This window comes from Poecilia formosa, unplaced genomic scaffold (assembly GCF_000485575.1).
Source record: "Poecilia formosa unplaced genomic scaffold, Poecilia_formosa-5.1.2 Scaffold405, whole genome shotgun sequence".
NCBI classification, from domain to species: Eukaryota; Metazoa; Chordata; class Actinopteri; order Cyprinodontiformes; family Poeciliidae; genus Poecilia; species Poecilia formosa.
Window position 1 is genome coordinate 258,782 of NW_006800344.1, and position 19,782 is coordinate 278,563.

General features: G+C 41.5%; 2 protein-coding genes across 3 annotated transcripts in view; one reads left to right on the forward strand and one right to left on the reverse strand.

Annotated features, from left to right (window-relative positions):
• Nucleotides 1-1,168: 1,168 nt before the first annotated feature.
• On the forward strand, nt 1,169-8,887 carry LOC103154900 (ETS transcription factor ELK3). The gene is made up of 5 exons (XM_007576357.2): nt 1,169-1,398; nt 3,665-3,873; nt 4,364-5,137; nt 7,796-7,918; nt 8,662-8,887. The coding sequence occupies exons 2-5, from the start codon at nt 3,667-3,669 to the stop codon at nt 8,758-8,760; spliced, it is 1,203 nt and encodes a 400-aa protein (XP_007576419.1). The 5' UTR covers nt 1,169-1,398; nt 3,665-3,666; the 3' UTR covers nt 8,761-8,887.
• Nucleotides 8,888-11,001: 2,114 nt separating this feature from the next.
• Nucleotides 11,002-19,782, reverse strand: part of LOC103154901 (cyclin-dependent kinase 17) — a 39,395-nt gene continuing 30,614 nt past the window's right edge. The window contains exons 6-18 of one of the 2 annotated variants that reach the window (XM_016663168.1): nt 19,558-19,614; nt 19,154-19,268; nt 17,907-18,001; nt 17,643-17,705; nt 17,224-17,347; nt 16,915-17,035; nt 15,906-16,003; nt 15,611-15,716; nt 15,101-15,148; nt 14,827-14,869; nt 14,302-14,392; nt 14,096-14,173; nt 11,002-12,108 (exon numbers count right to left, since the gene is read on the reverse strand). In XM_016663168.1, the coding sequence (XP_016518654.1) occupies nt 12,071-12,108; nt 14,096-14,173; nt 14,302-14,392; nt 14,827-14,869; nt 15,101-15,148; nt 15,611-15,716; nt 15,906-16,003; nt 16,915-17,035; nt 17,224-17,347; nt 17,643-17,705; nt 17,907-18,001; nt 19,154-19,268; nt 19,558-19,614 (1,077 nt within the window). In that variant the 3' untranslated portion in view covers nt 11,002-12,070. The remainder of the gene's footprint in view (nt 12,109-14,095; nt 14,174-14,301; nt 14,393-14,826; nt 14,870-15,100; nt 15,149-15,610; nt 15,717-15,905; nt 16,004-16,914; nt 17,036-17,223; nt 17,348-17,642; nt 17,706-17,906; nt 18,002-19,153; nt 19,269-19,557; nt 19,615-19,782) is intronic. The other variant, XM_007576358.2, reaches the window with a different exon arrangement.

Sequence of the window (19,782 nt, forward strand, 5' to 3'; positions counted from 1 at the left end):
GGGCATGCTTAAGGTTTCCATGCTGCTCTGCATTATGACTCCCTGACAAAGCTGGCTTACAGTAAAATCCAAGTATATATTTAATTTAGTTATCTGTATTGTTCTGTTATTGTTATTATTACACCATTTATTTAATGTTTACTGAATTAATTAATTTATAATTACATAAAATCTTGAACTTCTTGTATTTTTGCTGTTATGGAGATATTTAAAACAAACATGGTGGATTTAAATTTACATATTTAGGATGTACATTGGAAAATTTGCCATGGCCATATAACCAAACATGCACTTCTGCACATAACAGTAACTGTTTTTTGACTTGTGGTGCCCCCTGAGCAACAAGCCCTGTTATATTAAAAACTATCACATTCCTAAAGCCTTTATGCTATTAACATCTTTACAGTAAAGCAGATAAAAACAAGTAAAAAAAAAATCTGATAAATGGTTTGTTGAGTGGAGTAGAGACAGGGTAATCCACGAACAGTGCTTTTCAGAGGCAGGCAGTAACTAGTTACTTGAGTAACCTGTTTGGGAAGTGTTTTATATCACACTTTTCACTTTTGCTTTCATAATATTACGAAGTATTGCTACTCTTACTTCAGTGGAAACTCTACTAAATGAAGAACGATCATGTTTTAACCAGAAATGCATTGACACATATCAACAGTTTATCTTAAAGTGAGACTGCAGTCTTCAAACTCTGTTATTTTCAGTCTTTCCTGTTATTAAAAAAATAGTGTTGCTTCTGCTTAAATTTGTTCATTTTCAATTATATTATTTATTTGTGTAATACTTTTTCATTATAGTTAAAAAAACAACAACAAAAAACAGCCTTTATGTTTTTGTCTGTCTCTCTCCATCTACTCTTTTGAGTCATTTCTTGGATGGCTGCTTTTTACTTTTACTTGAGTAAAAATATACCGAATTAGCTCTACTATTACCTGAGTAAAATTTTTGGCTACATTACCTACTTCAGTTCTGACACTTAGAAAAAAAAATCAACAGATTTTTGTCCCATTATAATTGCGGGAGTTTGAAGCCAACGAGGCGCCCCTGAAGGCATCACAACGCTACCGGTGATGTCAGTTCACGGACGGTAGGAGTTTCCGCCAGCATGTGTGCCGACAGAGAGTAGGCCCACTGCTGGCCGTCGAGAAGGGGAGGAAAAGTGTGTTTACACAGACGGCTAACTGCCTGGGGAATCGTAGGGGAGAGGAAGTCAGCCGGCTCTGCGTCTGCCTGCTCCAACTTCCTGCTCAGAAAAAGAAAAAGCCCAGGATCCGATTTCAGTCCAGCACAACCGTGCAGACCAGGAGTCAGCATGGAAAAACAAGGGATCACACAGTCTTCGACGTAAAGTTTCGCGGAGTGAAGAGACCCAGCCGGAGATCGCAGGTAAAGTGAATCAAAACTAGCGATTCTTGACACAAAAGGGGTCTTTGTTGGCTATCGGGAGGTCTGTAAAGACAGGAACAATGCAGAGTGAGAAGTACCAGCTGTGCTTATTACCTACTTTATTAGAAAATGTCGCGGCTACGAGCTTCTGCTTCTAGGTGAACTTTCTTAGAAGTACTTTTATAGAGTTTAGGGCTGTGAAAGTAGAGATTCGAGTCGGACACGGTACCTTCTTCCGGTCCGAGCAACATCTTGAAAATGAGTCAGTGGGGCAGGAGGATGAAGCAGACCTCCGTGGGTGAATACATACACCCTCTGGAGGCTCTCTAAAGTGGAGCTCGGGTCTTAACTCTCCACAGACCTCCACAGCGCTCCGGGAAGTTTTCCTGAGGGCTTCTTATTGAGTTTTTCCACCGACTGTGAACAGGAAGAGAGCAGATTTGGTCATGGCCAAGTAATGTCTGCATACACCATCTAATCTCATTAGGAGTTTCCGTTCAGCCAACACACTGCGTGGCTTTGTGTTCACTGAGAAAGACCTCTTCTTCATCCGAGCATCAGGAGCAGGACTCATCACCTTCACCTCCTCCCCCCAAAAATCCCCCCAGCAGAGATGTTCCTAGAAAGAGCAGGAACATGTCTCCAGATCTCCAGGCTTGCTCTAGGTTAGCACCGTTCTCTTATAGGTCACTGTGTCAGTCATGTTGTGAGGTTTGTGCAACAGGAAGTGCAGGATCTTCTGTCTTACAGACGTTCCAGCTCGCTGGTTCTGAACGAACGAGCTTCACTTTGTCTTTCGTCTAACAGCCACAGTGTAGTCCAGGTTCAGAGCAGGTCACTGGGTGGACCTGAGGAGACGGGACAATGATGTGATCTTTTGACCTCCTCCCTCTGGGATTGGAGTGGGAAGTGTGGCCGGATCGGGGAAACGCACCCCTGCTGTGGGATCCCCTCACCTCACCATTTGTCCTTGGAAGTAGAATAGGAGGAAGTCCTGACTTTGACAGGTTTGTGGTTTCGCATGGCAGACAGGAGACTCTGGGGCAAAGCTTGTGTCGGAAAACCGGTCCCAGCCCTCTTTGGACGATGAAAAAAAAAAAGCTTCTCTCTTGTCACAGTTTTTCATTTGTTGCTTATCAGATAGCATATTTTTTTAATCAATCTGTGTAAACAGTGCCTTTTTAACATTTTGGCATCTTATAACCACAAACTTCAGTGCATTTTGCAAGGACCTTAAATGAATATAACTGTGGAAAGGTTTTCATGTTTAAAGTGGTCAATAGTCTATTGACCAGGAGAAGAAAGGTGAGACTGAAGGTCTGCATTACTTTATAGTAAACATCATCCACACGGTGAAAAATGGTGGTGGCACCATCATGCTGTGTGAATGGCGTTCCTCAACAGGGATAAGGAAGCTGGTTAGAGTTGATGGGAAGATTGACGAAGGCTGGACAAAGGAAAGGTTCAAGATCCAGCAGGATGGCTCAAAACACCCAGCCATAGCTGCAATGGAACGGTCTATAGGTCGAAGCACATTCACGTGTTAGAATGGCCTAATCAAAGTTCCAGTCTCTAAATGTGTAAAGCTGGTTAAAAAAAATACCCTGAAATGCATACCATTACCCAGGTGAGTTTAAATAACTTCAGCCACAATCCCTTATCAATACACCAGTTTATTATTTTCTTATAAGCCGCGAACATATTTACTCTGTAATACAAACCCAATCGATCCTCTGTTGCTTATCTGCTTACAAACTGACCATTTGAGCCCCACATTGGTGCCACTATTTGTGAAAACTAGAGCAAAAACAAAACAAAACAAAAAAGTAAAAAAGGGATGCAGGATTTTTAATGCGGTCGAGTTGTTGGGGACAGAAAGCTGCTAGTCGGCAGACAGGAGCTCAGAGCTGCACATTCCTCCATTAAAGGAATAACCCACCCTGGGCCCGTCATGCTTCCTGTGGAGAGAGGGCCAGGTTGAACCGCAGCATATTTCTGGCTTGAGCTGTTGTTCCTGCTTGTATTTTTTTTTCTCTCCCCTGCTGCTGCTGCTACATTACACCATATTCTTTTACACACACTGTTCTATTCATGACAGCCTACACTCAGACGGGCCGTCCCCCCTCGCCCCAGACACACACACACACACACACACACACACACACGAGATTCAGTCTGCATGCAGCTAAGCCGTGTTGGCAGGAATACATTTGAATCAGAAAGTGAGAGTGATGCGAGTGAAAGCGTTGCCTTCCGCTTGCTGCAGGTATGGACAGCGCCATCACCCTGTGGCAGTTCCTGCTGCAGCTGCTGCTCGACCAGAGCCACAAGCACCTGATCTGCTGGACATCCACGGACGGCGAGTTCAAGCTCCTCAAGTCGGAGGAGGTGGCTAAGCTGTGGGGGCTGCGCAAGAACAAGACCAACATGAACTACGACAAGCTGAGCAGAGCCCTGCGCTACTATTATGACAAGGTTATTCCAGTCTGACTAATTGTTCCCTTGCAGGGTTTTTTTTTAATTATTATTATTAGCTGAAAATTGGATTTTGTCAGGATGATAGTTTCTAGAAAATACTCTTTACTTCCTACTTCCTCTTAGGGTGCGTTCACACCATTCCTGTTTAGTCCGCTTTAATCCAACTCTAGTTCGTTCTCTCAGAAAGTTTGATTCGTTTGAATGCATAATCAAACTCTGATGCAGATCTGGTCCATCTATAAGGGTGTTTTCACACCTGATTGTCCAGTAGACCCGGTTCGATTAGGAACCAAAATTGCAGCATTTGTTACATTTTCGCTTTCACACTACGCTGTGTAAAACAATCTAAGTCGTTTGGAAAACCCTGTGCAAATGCACCCTTGGTCACCAATTGAACCGAGTCTACCGGACTTTCGACTGATGCAGTTGACGCTGTAATGAAACTTCAGCCACTTTCTCTTCATTGTTGCTAATGTTTGTGTTGCAGAACATCATCAAAAAGGTGATCGGCCAGAAGTTTGTCTATAAGTTTGTGTCCTTCCCTGAGATCCTGAAGATGGATCCGCAGGCAGTGGAGATGGGCTTAGCCACTGGAAGGTTTCCCCTCCAAGAGGGAGACGCACCTGAGCTGGATGTGGAGACGGAAGAGGAGGAGGACAGCGAGGAGGAGGTCCAAAGGAGGACCCTCGCAGCCTTGGGGGCGCAGCAGTGCCAAAGGGACTACCTCCACTCTGGCCTCTACTCGTCCTTCAGAATTAGCTCCTTGCAGAGGAGCCTGCGCGAGCCCCAGGACGAGCCGCGCTCCGTCATCCGCTTCGTTGCCAACGCCGGTGGGAGGAACTCCCCTCCCTCCGTCAAGTCAGAATCCTACGCCTCGCCAAGGGCATCCAGACTCCCCTCGCACTCCCACTCCCCGTCCTCCCCGCCGCACACCCAGCCCGGACGAAGCTGGAGCCCTGCCGCCGAGGAAGAGGACTCGGAGGACTCGGACCAGAACGCTCAGCCACTCAATCTCTCCTCTGGGCACAGGGAGCGAGCCCTGCAGCCTCCTGAGAAGAGGAGCAGCAGCAGTGGGAGGAGTAGCTCCACTAACAGCAGCGGGGACCAAGGAGATGAACTTCCACCCAAAAGCAAAAAGCCCAAAGCTTTAGAGATCTCCAGCCCGTCCCTGCTCCTGGCGGGGAGCGACATCGGCTCCATCGCCCTCAACAGCCCTGCGCTGCCTTCCGGCTCCCTCACTCCTGCCTTCTTCACCGCACAGGTGAGGCGCTTATCTCAGAACTTATCTCAGATCTTAAAAAGTCCCATTAGGAAGCCCAATGTGTGGGGAAAAAAGCGACACCATTTCCTTGTTTCTAGATGCGAGTCACTGTCTTAGGAGTGATGGGAAAACCCTGAGTCTGTTACGTTAGACTCCTAAGGTGTTTTCCACCCTCCTGGGGATCAAATGCTCAGACAGAAGTGACACAAGCAGCTACAACATTAAACCCACGGACAGGTGAAGCAAACAGAACAGTCCGCGGATCAAAACCGAATCCAGACCAAAGGTCCCGTTTTCTCAGTCACTTTAGATGAAGCTAAACATAGTCAGGAAGGTGTTTTGATGATGCGGCTGCTGAGTGTTGTATGAGGTGAACCATGCTCTGAATCTACCTTCACCTCTAACATGCCACAGCATGTTGCCACGCCCTTCTCTTTCCCACTCTGCGCACCAGTAGTCAAACCGGATTCTGTCACTTTCTTCCAGCCCAAAGCGGTCCAACTCATAAATCACGAAAACACAAGAAAGCGGTTCCCGTCTGAACGGATGTTCTGATCAAACTTTTCCTGGCTCGTATCCATTTCCAGGTTTTCTTTGAAGTCCGCCCTGCTAATTCCAGTTTTGACTGACCTAGAACAGAAAATAAATGCTGCAGATTTTGAATTTAGCACAAAATGACAGGATTTACTAGATTATTACCTTGTACTATCAAAGGGATTTTCCTCCAACATAAAAAAAGTGCATTATAGTACATTTTGTGTTTATAGAGCAAAGATTATGGGAGTTCTTAGTATTCATGCATTTAATGACTAAGAAAAAAAGTCTGATTTTTCAGTGTTGGACCCACCTGAAAGCATTTACAGCCAATTAATCCCTGAGAGCAGCAGATCTTTGCAGTGTTTTAAGAGTCCTTAATAGATCCAGATTACACTCATTCATCACAATCTATTTTTTATTTTTATACCAATAATCCTGTTTTGGCTTACAGTAAATCTACGCAATTAAAATCAAAACGTTCTTGTTACTTTCTCCATGACTAGCTCCTTCTTTGTGGGATGTTGTATTTTCGTCGCTAAAACTTCTCAGTATGATTAGGTTTCCAGAACAAAGATAAAAGGAACAGAAACACAAAGAATTTTTTTTTGCTTACAAAATGTCATAATTTAAGTAATACAATGTATTAAGATATTGATTATATCAAATACAATTAATAAGTAATTAAAATAAAATGTATCAAACTATTATGCAGGTTAATCCAAGTTCATTAAATAACATGTTTAAATGTATCAAGTAGATTAAATATGACTTGTATTATAAAGTTAAACATAATAAAATATTGACTAGGTAGGTATAAATGTGATTCATTAAGTAAATACAAACTAATTAAAAAAAATTAACTTAATTAAATGGGATTTTTAAGTTATTAAATTGGTTAAAAATTATTTTTAAAGATGAGTCAGAAAAGGCATTCAGTAAGTATTTTATAAATTTGCTGTGTTTGATTTGTCGCCATATTTTTCAGATAACAAAAAAATTGGTATCGGCCTAAATCGGAATCGGCAGGTCAGAAAATTGCAATCGGTGCACCTGTAGTTAAAAATAATAATTTTTAATAAGAGTCTCATTGAATATTCTGACAACCTGTTTTTTTCCAGAGGTTTAAAAAGGGAAATAATTTTTGCGTGGTGACATAATGTTTACACCAACACATTTTTGATTTAACGAGCGTTTGTCCTGTTTTTTCTAAAAAATTTTTAAGAGATATGTAATGCTTCTTAGAAAAAGCTGTACTACTAGGTAAGGAGCCCTTGTAGCAACAGGTCTGTTTCTGAGTCAAATATCAGTCACATTTTCAGCTCATAAATAATGGAAACCTACCAAATTAGCTGCCTCATGACCCGACAAGTCACTCTGTGATGCTCACATTCTTTATATTTGTTTAAGGTGGCACACTTTTGGATTGTGGCAAAAATCCAGACTCGGTTCTGCATCAGCTAATATTTGATCATCCATTTTAAATAACAACGTATTTACTTTGGAGGCCTTTTTTTTTTTTTTTAAACAGATCATGCAACACCGACATTAAGAAAGGTATTAATAGTTTTCCCAGGCTGCTGTCTGTTTACGGGTGAAGAAATCAGAGGGAAAACAGGCAGTTTACTGAAATCTTCAGCAAGTGGGGCTGTAAAAGAGCGGAGGGGGTGGAGGGGTGGTCCCTAAGTGATGCCATATGCTCCAATAATTCCATTATTAATGGGAGCAGGGCTGGGTCCGTCCTCTGCAGCTCTGGATCACGTCGCTTAGGTGACACAGGGAGAGAAGTGTGTGTGTGTAGGGGGGGAGGGGAATAGATGTAGAAATTGATTTCATATGTTTTCTGTCTTAAGGATCAATGCCCCCCAGTACCCCCCAAAACCCCCTGTATTCAGGAGGAGAAACCACAGACTTCCTTCCTGCTCCCTCAGTTTGTTTTTCCAAACGCCAAAGCGCATCCATTTACCATTTCAGCATGTTTCACATTACTGAAACCCCTCAGAGCCACGTTTTCCCAACTTCGTTTCTCCCTTCAGTCTTGGGGAAAACGTTTTTTTTATTTTTATTATTATTATTTTTATTTACCCGTCTCCTCCCTCATATGTTTGGACTTCTCGCTCACAGACTCCGTCGGGTTTGCTGCTGGCTCACAGTCCGCTGCTGTCGGGGATCCACTTCTGGAGCAGCCTGAGCCCCGTCGCCCCGCTCAGCCCCGCCCGGCTGCAGGGCCACGGCTCCCTCTTCCAGGTAAGAGCTGTGGCGCATGTGGATGTGGCGCCGATAAGCGGAAGATAATAGGGGCCAAAAATAGCAGAAGAGAATAACAAAAGGTGCAACACAGAGAGTAATTGTTTACTGGAAGCTCTTAAAAAAAGACAAAGGAGGAAGTGGCATACTAGTAAAACACGTGCTTCTGCAAAAAAAAAAAAAAAGAAAAAAAAGTTGGTCAAGATTTTGCTTTTCAGCAGAACTTTGCTTATAAATATTATTTCCAGTACGTTTTATTTTTTATTTGCAAAGCGGCACACACCGAGAGTTGAGAGACATGCTCAGACTTTGGAAGCGGGTCCTGGAGAGGTGTCCTGTTTCAGAGCTTGTGAGAGGGAGAGGAAATCCTGTGAATACTTCCTGTTTGAGCCCAGGGGAGCCAGACTGAACAGGGTGGACTGGTTTGAGAGCTGCTCCTCATTTATGAAACACACACACGCACACTGAAGACACTACCTCTTCAGGCACACGCAGATATAACACTTTGAACAAATAATACACAGACTCCTCATTCTGATGTGGAGCTTTAGGGTTACAGAGATGAAGAGGAAGGAAGGAAGGAAGGAAAGAAGGAAGGAGGAGGGACAATGAATTAAAAATTAAAGAGGAAGAAAAAAAAAACAGGAAAGCAGAGCAGTGACAATGCTGCAGTTCCTTACCGGAAAACAGCCACCCGCTAACTCTCGGCCTCGTCTCTTTCTCTCTCTCTCTTCTCTCCACAGTTCCCCAGCCTAATCAACGGACACATGCCTGTCCCCCTCCCAAACCTGGAAGGAACACCCTCCTCTCTGCTCCTGTCCCCCGCCACCCACAAATCCTGATCCATGGACTGTGAAAGAAAAAAAAAAAAAAAAAACTCCAAGCATCATCGTTTAAAGTTTCTCAGTCGTCCGTCTGCGGTCGAGTTCATGTTCAAATAAAAAAATTTTAAAAAATACATAAAAACAAAAAAAACAATAAAGAGACGTGACCTCACTCCTTTTTGCACTTGAGTTGCTCCAGATTTTAGTTGTTGAAAGCACTTGGTAAAAAGCCATACAGCAGGACGTCGGAGACGTCTGTGGTAGAGGAACAGCACATTTTATCCACGGACAGTCTCATTCTCTGCAGAAACTTGTTTTTTTTTTATCTTGTACAAACATTATTTTTCTCCTCTTTACAAGGTGAAACTACTGGTTTCACTAATGTGGTAATGTAATGTATGCACTATGCTTTCCAGATAGTACCAGCTGTGCCTTATTGTCTTTCTTTTTTTTTTTACTTTATTACAAAATCTTTTTAATGAAGACGAGATTTCTGATCAATAAAACAATTTGTAACAGTTATGTACTTTTTTTATACTGGACTTGGCATACAGTTATGCATTCTGTATATGTTTTGTATTGTAAAAAATGTCATTTCCAATAAATAAGGCATTGAATGCGTGAAAACGTAAGTTTTTTCTTTTTTTAACAGCGTTCTGAAAGTATTCATCCCCCTTTGCGCTACTTAGATTTTAGGCAATAATTAGGAATTGGAAGGAAAATGATGCATGGTTTGCAACTTTTCTTTTTTTCACATATAAAATATGATAAATCTAACATGCGTTTCTGACCGAGATTAAGTTAATCTAGTTTAGAAGCAAACTGCTTGTGTTAGGTTCTACTCGGGGCGTCAGATTAAACGAGGCAGAATAAAAATTGCATGTCAGACTTTGTAGTTCTATTACACAAAATCCCATTACTTACTTTAAGGTAACCTGGTTAAAATAAAATAAAATAAAATAAAATAAATTCAGCCGCTTGTTCTACATTTTGTTTCGTACAGTGCGTGTCTGGACCCTCGACGGCTACTGAGAAGCGATTACTTCCTGGATTTTACCCAGTTTGGCCGCCAATGTTTAGCCGTGACGCTATGAAGCTTACCGGAAATAGCCTGCGCTGTAAACAACCGTCCTCCACTGCGAAGAGGAATTAATATTTTCTTTTGTATTTATATTTTATTCCTTCTGTGCGTCTTTGGGAGAGACTCTGTGACAGTTAGCAGCGACAGAAACATGAACAGTGCATGGAGATGCGCATTTTGTTGCTGGAAAAACAGAAATGTCGTCAAGCCCAACTGTTATTTGTGGCTTTTGTCTTGTTTTTTCTAAACTCATAAAAAATGATTCACCGGTCGCGTTTTTTGGGGGACTTGTGTTTGAACGTGAAGTTGCTAATTGGAAATGAGCAGATACATAATCAGCCCCTGAATATTTAAAATACTATTCTAAACAACGTTGTTGGAAGCTGTCCTTTATTTTCCATTAATACAGAAACTGAACCTCTAAACGTTACATCACTGACAGGCGGCGGTGTATATGTTTCCTAACTGTGGCTAAAGCTGCTGCTAGCTGGTTTACTCATGATCGGAGGCTGGTTGGAGAATGGTAAATTGACAATGACTAATAACGGTTATCTAACACGTAAACACTGTTTTATAAAATACAGAAAGTGAACCTCTAAACGTTACAGCACTGACAGTATATTTTTTCCTAAATGTGGCTAAAGCTGCTGCTAGGTGGTTTACTCTCCGATCGGAGGCTGTTTATTTTATACAGTTAGAGAATGGTGATTTTACATTGATTAATAACAGCTATCTAACACTTAAATGCTGTTATTATTAAACTTACCTTTTATTATATCCTTAAGATTATGAGAATGCGGGAATTTTTCAGCTTGGTTCCCAAGGCAAAATCACACCGGAAGTAAAGATAGTTTTAAAAAAGAAGTTTTGAGTTATGGCGGCCATTGTCTGACGTCACTGTGAAAAGGGTCTATTGGTAAAACCACAAGCGGAGTACAATTCTAAGAAAATTGACGTCATTGCTCACAACTTCTTCTGTTTGCCGATTGGCTAGCTTGAAATTCTATCAGAGAGAATCCACCTCATTGGGAGAAAAGCTTAGAGTGAGCCGTGATTCAAGCTAGCGGAATTTCATACGAAGGCAATGGCAAAGTAAGATGGCGGAAGGTGGGAAATTATAAGGGGTATGAACACTTCTCAGGGAAACGGAAGCTGATATAAAAGACAAAAGCAAAACATTTGTTTAAACTTTAAATTTAATTTGTTTTACTCTGAAAAAAAAAACTCAAAAATGGGAGTCATCTCCAACAAAACCCCACACTGTTATTCATTATTCACAAATAAAGTTAAAGAATATTATACAAAACATCTGTTGTAACACTGGCAGACGAACGATGAGACTGAGGGGGAGGCAGAACTAGAGATAGCATCTTGCTGTTTCAGGAGTTCACTAGCTGTGGCATGCAACATATAGATGGAGCCGAGAAAGAAAACAAAAATTACGTCCCCCAGAATAAAGAAGAACATTGAGGTGTTTCAACGAGGATTTCTTCCAGTAATGCCCCTGTTAGCATTTCCTCTATCCCTACTGTTGTCTCATTGGTCATGACTGAGAGCATCCCGGGACGCAACCTGCGCTTTGCAGCTCGGGTATCATCTTCCAGTCGGGACGAAAGCCATCACTTATCATATGAAACCTGGCTTTGAAAGCCTTCAGAGCAAGTGGTTACAGATGATTTATGCAGCACCGTTCATAACAGACAGAACATTTGACCTTCGTCCGAGTTGCTACAGAAACATTGCTACGTCTGCGAACAGCACAACAAAGAGCTTTCAAGGTGGAGTGAACATGTTAACAGTGAGCAAAAAAAGAAAAAAAAAAACTAAAAAAAAAATAAAATTCAAAAATATATCACTTCAAAGCTCAAAACAGAAAAACAAAAAAAGTTAAAAATCTATACAAATGGCATGTATTCATTAAAGTGACTGAGCCAGTTAAATTCTAAACAGTAGTTTGACTTAGCAGCAAATTCAATAAATATAAATGTACAGTAAATAAACGTCTCTTATTGGAGCCAGGTTTGGCTGAACCCGGGAGAAGGATGGAGGGATGGGGAGGAGTCGTACTGCGGACAGGTAGCTTTTCCCAGTATTTTGAGGGAGAGGAAGAAAGAGGAGTGATGAAGATGATTTAAACACATTCATCCATCCATCCATCCATCTTGAACTGATCTGTCTGCAAGGAGGTCCTTCTCATCAAAAAACAAAAACAAAAAAAAAGTAAAACAACAGTCCAGTCCAGAGTTTTTAAAACAGCATGCTTTGTCTTCTGTTCTTTCCATTGCCTGGTGGAAAAAAGAGAGGAAAAACACGGATCAGAACACAGTTTCTGCAATTTAAAATAAATGGTTTTAAAGCCAGATGATGGATTGATTCCCTGCAGGTGAGTGTCTAAACTCACACAAAAAATAATCAGAGTAAACATAAAACAAAGCAACATGTTACATTTTCTTGTTAGCATACGCAAAGGTTTGTGGGTAATGAGTCAGTTTAGAGCTTGAAGCCATTTTGCACGGCGGTCAAGCTGGAGACTCGGGGATTTTTATAACCACCGTTGACCAATTCACAGTTACATTTTCTAGCTGCAATATATAGCTATGGATTAATGGGTATAAATCAAGTAGGATTAGCAGTACTAGAGCATCATTTGGTTTTTTATTCAGGTAGTATCCCACTGACAAACATGATATTCCTTCAGGAAGATGAAACGATTTGTTATTATTGATCTCCACTGATTATTAGTCTGATAGCTACTCCATTTTATTTCTATATTAAATAAGTGCTAATAACATTAGCACATTAGCAGACAGCATAAAGTAAGAGGAAAGAAATAACGTCAGAATAGTGGCTTTAAATTTGAAAAGATGTGACAGAAGAGTTCACACCCTCACAGATTTGATCTGTTTTCACTTTTTCTTGTCACATATTCCAGATATCCAAAATGAAATATTAATTTTACACGTTAGATGTTGTTCTGGGTTTTTGTCACCTCCCAAATGAATTGTTTTTTTATCCCCCCTCTCCCCCCATTGACTCATTTTGTTAAGTCAGCCACTGCTGGGAAGGTTCACCACTGTTCTTTCTTTTCTCCACTTGTGGGTAATAACTCCAGAGGGTAGTTTGAGTCCCAAAACCTTAAAATGTCTTTGTAGCCATTTTCAGACTTGATGTCAATGAGTTTGTTTTTCCTCCTGCTTTTGAATTTCTTCAGATCAGGACATGATGTGCTGCTTTTACAGGCCTGTTAGTCAGGCAGAGTGAGTGTTTTGTTGATTGGATGTGAGGCGCTAATCGAACCACGGTAAGGAATGTGAAACTGAACCTGAGCTTTGCTTGAAAATCATATCAACCAAAATAATATTGAACCGCACAACTCTATGGTTGTTGTGTTTTTTCCCCCCACTATAGTTGTATGCCAATTAGAAATTATTACATTCATACAATGTAATGTACTGGAACACTTATCGTCATAGTTGTTCTTGTGCCAATACCTTCTTGGAAACCTAAATGCTTTTATTTTCAAGGCTTTATGTAAGTAAATAAATGAATAGTAAGTGAGTTTGTGGTCAATTCATCCCTTTGCAGGTTGGTTCCCCTAAACAGACCACTTTACAGTTTACTTTAGGTCATTTATCATGGTAGTTTGGTAATAAAATGCTAGAAATGTTTTTATTTTGTTTGAATTTAAAAAGACAAATTCTATTGCAAACCATCATCAGTGACTGTGGCTCTGATTCTCATTGACTGATATGAAGTGTGAACCAAAACAACTTGCAAAAGTGTTCACACCTCTGAACTTTTTCATATTTGGCAACTACAAATGCTGGTATTTGTGTGTATTTGTGTCAGATTTTGTATAATTTAATGTCAGTATAAATATAGCTGTTCTGTAGAAGAACAAAGAGAACCACGACGACCGATAAATACAGTGTGGAGAAGTTTAAGGTTGTGCTAAAGACCAGCTGTGGTGTAAAATCCCTAAAGTGAAACAGGGTGGTGGCAGCATCATGCTGTGGGGAATGCACATATAAGTATTGTGATGGGAAGAGACAGAGTGCTGTTTCCTGAAGGTAAACTTGTTGCAGGCTGCAAAAACGCATGCCTCACTGAAGATAATGTTTTAATTTAAAAAAATGCAGCCTTATTGCATCATCCTCACTTTACAATCATGTACTGTGTTCTACTTCAAAATCCAAATAAAACACATTAGAGTTCACAAATAAATAAATACTTCTGCCAGGTAGAATCCCACGGCTCCTCTGAGCGTCTCACCTGATTCTGCATGCGAGGAGCTCCGGTAGCCGGGGTCTCGCTGCAGCTGCACCTCCTTCAGTGTGAATATGGACATGTCTGCAGAGGAGACACAGTCTGTCACCTTTCGCTATAAAAGCTCCGACCGATCCCCTCCGCTCTCTGGAAGAGCTCATGAGCCGTGCACCTCCCTGGCTGCATTTCTGCATCACAATGCGATTACTCACTCTCTGGCAGCGTGTGCACGCGCGGCCCCAGGGTCCTGAAGTACGGCTGCCTCATTGCTTCATCGGCAGAGATCCTCTTTTTGGACTCGTACTGAAATTTGGGACAAAGCGTTGGCTTACGGTTATTAAAGAACAGCTTAAGACGGAGCAAGTATCACTGCAAAAAAGACAAAAAATATTTTTCGTCCGGTTCCTACTGCAAATATCTTAGTACTCTTTAATTAAGACAACTTAGAAGTAACTTTTCAGCAAGAAACACAAGCTTGTTTTAAGCCAATAATTACTTAATACTGATGAAAAATACTAGTTATAAGTGAAGTCTGGGAAAAATGTGTCGTTCCACTGGCAGATGATTTCACTTATACTTTTTCAACAATATTAAGAAATTATTGACTTAAACAAACGCCTATCTCCTACTGAAAAGATACTTGTGACTTGTTGGGATTTTAACAAAAATATTATCCTAACAGTAAGCCGCTCTGCTGTTAGCACTGCACCATTTCTGTCAGGTAGCCAGTGACTCACTTTTAGGAATGAAGACAGCAGTTCGATTCCGTCGTTATCCAGCCTGCATGGAAAGGGGGAGAGCGGGGATGGGAGAGAGGAGGGGAGTGGGGTCAGTAAGGTGGGGTGACTCACAGATGCTGGCGGCTGTAAGGAAGGAAACTCGGCCAAACAGTCAACTATTCCACAGGATTTCCTTACAGGAAGTGACAAAGCACACACACTCCTAGCTAAACAAACCCAGCTACACGAACGTCTACCATTTAACTGCTTTCGGTGAGCTCTACTGCTGTACCTCGGCATCACGACAAATACTTGCTCGTTCCCACTTTCAATACGAGGACTGGCAGAAATAAGCGGGAGGTTATGTCAGTGTGAAGGTTGTTAATAAAATAAACCCTCATATCTTACCAAATCTTACCAAGTAGCTTCAGTCTGGTCTCTTGTGCAAATATCTTGAAATAAGACAAAACTAACTTAAAAGTAACTTTTCAGCAAGAAATAAGAGTTTGCTTTAACTCAATAATTCCTTAAATATGAATGAAAAAGTACTAATTAAATAATCTGACTTTTGTCCTCTATCATAAATTAAAATGTCTTGCTTCACTTACAACTAGAACTTTTTCAATCAATATTAAGGAATTACTGAAGTAAAACAAGCTCCTACATCTTGCTTAAGAGTCACCTTCAAGGTATGTTTGTCTTATTTCAAGTGCATTCAAGGTATCTGCACTAAAACTAGATCAGAAATAAGGTAATATTTGGTGTTTTTTGCAGTGTAACAGAGAATGAATATCTGTCCTACCTGGGAGCATGATTGATTAGCGGCTGTGGCTTGTACTTTGAGAACTTGTAGGACCTGAACTCATCGATGGAGGATATTCCAGGCCAGCTGTCTTCTGTAGGAGTGCCTGTGTGGGGACATTTAATCGCAGTCAGACTTCACTGCGCCAGCTGGAGGAGCTTTTTCATGCACTTAAAGTGTGTGTGTGTGTGTGTGTATTTGGTGGAGGGGTTTACATGCCATGGTTGATGAGATTAAAGGCTCATGTTCAAAAAGTTTGCTTGTTTTTTTCCCGTCACCAGGGGGCAGCACTGACCTAACAGTCTGAAGATGAGATGCAGCTCGTCCTCCACCGTGGAACCGGGGAACAGGGGCCTGCCGGCAGCCATCTCGTAGAATATGCAGCCCACTCCCCTGAAAAGGTCGACAGATGGTGGAGGGGGGGTCACCAAGAGAGGACCGAGTTCAACTTTAACCGACGTTCGGTGTCGGGTTCCCCGGAGCAGGGCATTCAGAGGCTGCTTTCAATCCGTCACTCATAAAACTCACGCAGCGCTTGAAGCGTCAGTGAACTCTTTAGCCTTTAAAAGTATTGTAAACCTTTTCGTGTTTTGTCAAATTAGAAACAAACAAAACAAAACGAAAAAACTCTTTCCATAGGAACTCTGGAGGAGCTGTAGAGCAATTTTAGTGATTAAAACAAAACAGTTTATCAGTGGAGATCCAGTCATATGCCCAGAGAGCGATACAAAAAACATTTAGCAGCAATATGAAGTACCTTTAACCCCTTTATCTAAATTATTCTTCATTTCTGGCTTCCATGCAAAGCACTAAGCATGGCAGAAACTTTTGACTAAGACCTCACAGCGACTATGCTACTGTGCCACATGGTGGTGGCGACCTGACAGTAACATTTACCTGACTGGCACACAAATAAACCTTACAGGAAGAGACTAAAGTATTACCTCAAGGGTGCTGAACACAAATGAATTAAAAAAAAAAATAAACTTTTCACTCACTTTCTTCAGATTTAGTAAAAAACAAAAAGTTAAATTTCACAAACATTTTTTAATTTGTGTTGGACATTAAAAACTATATTGCAATTAGTTTTTCAAATGTAATAAAATGTGACAAAGTTCAAAGGTTACGAGTACTTTTATGAGAAAACAATAAAAGGAGAGGCATTACACTTCTGTTTGCACGCAGACCAGACTGAATCTGTTCACAGGGAAATCTCCCTGTTTTAGAAATCCATCAGCCCTTTCCTCCACAGCGTGGACATATGGAAGTAAAGGCTTCCTCCCCGCAGAGCGAGGCCCACTCACCACATGTCTATCTGCGTGGAGTATTCAGAGGAGCCCAGCAGAACGTCCGGAGGTCGATACCAAAGCGTCACCACCTCGTTGGAGTACGTCTTCGTGGGCACGGACTTGGCCCTCGCCAGGCCTGTGTTAAGCACGTTCACAAAAAAAATAAAAAATAAATAAATAAATCAGAACAACCACACAGAAAATTCCTCAATTAAAAGTGAGGTCGTGTTCAGTGGAGATTTGGGTTATTTTTTTCCCCACAATAAAAAAAAATAAAAACAAACAAAAAAAAGCAGAAGATGCGATTACGCCGTTGGACCTCACCGAAGTCGGCCAGTTTGAGCTCTCCTCTGTCGTTGATGAGTAGATTCTGGGGCTTCAGGTCTCTGTGGAGAACTTTCCGTCTGTGACAGTAAGCCAACCCTCTCAGGATCTGGTACAGAAAAATCTACAGGAAGGAACTTCTGTGATTAATAAGACAAATACGTCACGGAAAATCGTCCGATTAAAAAGCCCGTGAGCGCATCGTAAATTGCTGCTCCGTCCAACAATCTAAGTTTTGCCGACTTTGGTCAGAAAAATATTAAAATATTTGAACATTTTTGCACTGATTATTCCAGTGTCCACCCTTTGCCACCAGAGGGCACACAAGCAGTGTTTCTTAAACCAACAGCAGCAGATGAGGAAAAAAAACAAAAAACAATCTTGACAGTTCACTGGGGCAGCTGGGCCGGCAGGCTCACCTTAACGTTCTGCATGCTCAGGATGTTCCCGCAGTCGTCCATGTACTGCTTAAGGTCTTTGTCCTAGAAAAGAGAGCGAGGCCGTTAGAGCAGAGAGGTGAGGAGCTCACGAACCGCAACAGCTGGTAAACTAACCGCCTCGCCCAGACTCTGCATAAGGTCATGAATAATAAACGTTACGAAATGCATAAATTTTAAGCATCCGCGATGCGAGGAAGGTGCGAGTCGAGAACAAGGTGACAGCGAAGGTGAAGGCAGCCTCACCAGGTATTCGAAGACCAGGGTGAGCGACTTGTCCGTGTGGACGATGTCGTGCAGTGTGACGATGTTGGCGTGTTTCAGGTCCTTCAGTAGAGACACTAAGACGACAAAAGAGAAGACAAGAGGATGTGATCTCATCCAGTAAAGCAAAATAAACAGTGAGCAAATGACTAAATGTTATTTCTGACCTAGTATTTCTAGGTTCTTTGTGGTTTTAAGACTATTAAGGGTTAAAATTGCGATGATTAAATTTAACAACCAAGTCTTTTCACAATTTTTCCAAAAAAATATGTGGGTATTCTCACGCCTTGCCTGTGCTGAGGATCTGTGCGCACGGAGCAGGTGCTAGGCTAAAGCAAATCAGCAAACTGTCTTGATGCGAAACACGGACAAATGTAGTTTTTGCAATGTTTTCTTTGCAATTCCACCCAGCTTATTTGTGCGCAGACAAAGCTTGTAGAAGAAGCTGCTAAGTAATGTTGCAACTAATGACTAAAGCTGCGCAACAAGCTCCCTTGCAACAGCCATTGTAGTTTCAACAGTTTGCAAAATCACAAAGGCAAAGGATGCAATAATTTTGTTGACTGTAATATTTCAGGCGCCAGGCATTCAAACTCGACTAGTGCCTAATTTAGATCCCAGCGATAGAGATGCTAAAAGATGCTAAATTTAAGGGTGGTAGAAAGAGAGAAAAGAAGGAAATATTATACAACATGTGCATGATTTAATGATTTCATTAAATTAGGCGACTAGCAAGGTCTGAACACTATTTCCACAGTAAAATTCAAGCACTTTTCAAGTATTTCCAAGGTAAGTTTTCAAACTTTTCCCACTACCATAAAAAATTAACTAAAACAGTTTAAGTTCACTAATATACATCATTTATTACTATTAAAAATAAATTGTGATAATATTCTACAGTTTGCAGCAGGGACAAAGTAAAATGTCACAAAATCTTATGTTTTGAAATGTCTCACCTGCTTTCTCTGAAATAATAAATCTCTAATAAATGATTTTTGGTATATTTTTCCACAAAATAAATAAGTAAATAAATAAATAAAATCTCCTTGCTGAAGAAAAGCAACCCCAGAGCATGATGCTGCCTCCACTGTGCTTTACACTAGGGAGGCTGCATCCTGTCAAACGCAACATTTAGTGTGTAGGTTAAGAAGTCTAAAAACTAAAGCCGCATTCAGCATTAAACTTGCTACTGTGCAGCAAAATGCGTCCGGCTGCTTGCTGCTTTCTACCTTCTCTGATAGCCGTACATGGGGCCCCTTCCTCGTGCTCCAGTCTGATCTCCTTCAGCGCCACCAGGTTGTCCGTCAGCTTGCTCCTCCCCTTGAAAACCGTTGCATACGTTCCCTGGAGAGGAGGAGGAGAGGGAGGATGAACAAAAAGGCCTCAGAGCTGCTGGACAGAAGCAGCATCATGTTAAAAGCTTCATATTTGTCCACAGGTTCAGCTTTTCAGCTCTCGCATCTTTTACGTTTATTTGGAAGTATTAAATGAGAGATTAAGCAAGCAAAAAAGAAAGCAAGTAATATAGAAAGTAGGAAGAAAGGAAGAATGACAAGAGGGAACTGTGTTAGTTTCATCAGTCACAACGAGATCGTCTGGGCCCGGGTGACGAGAGGAGAGGCGTCTCGCATACCTCCCCCAGTTTGTCCAGTTTGATGTACGTCTCCAGCTTCCCAAACCCGATTTCCGACTGGAGGGAAGAAGAAGAGGACAAACAACATTAATGTGCGAAGCCTCTTTATTAGCAGCGACAACATTAACAGACGTGGCGACGAATCCTTACGACTGCCTGGCAGCGCGAGACGAGGGGCGATGTCAGGAGGTCAAACGCCCAAAACCGAATCAGAACTAATCAGTT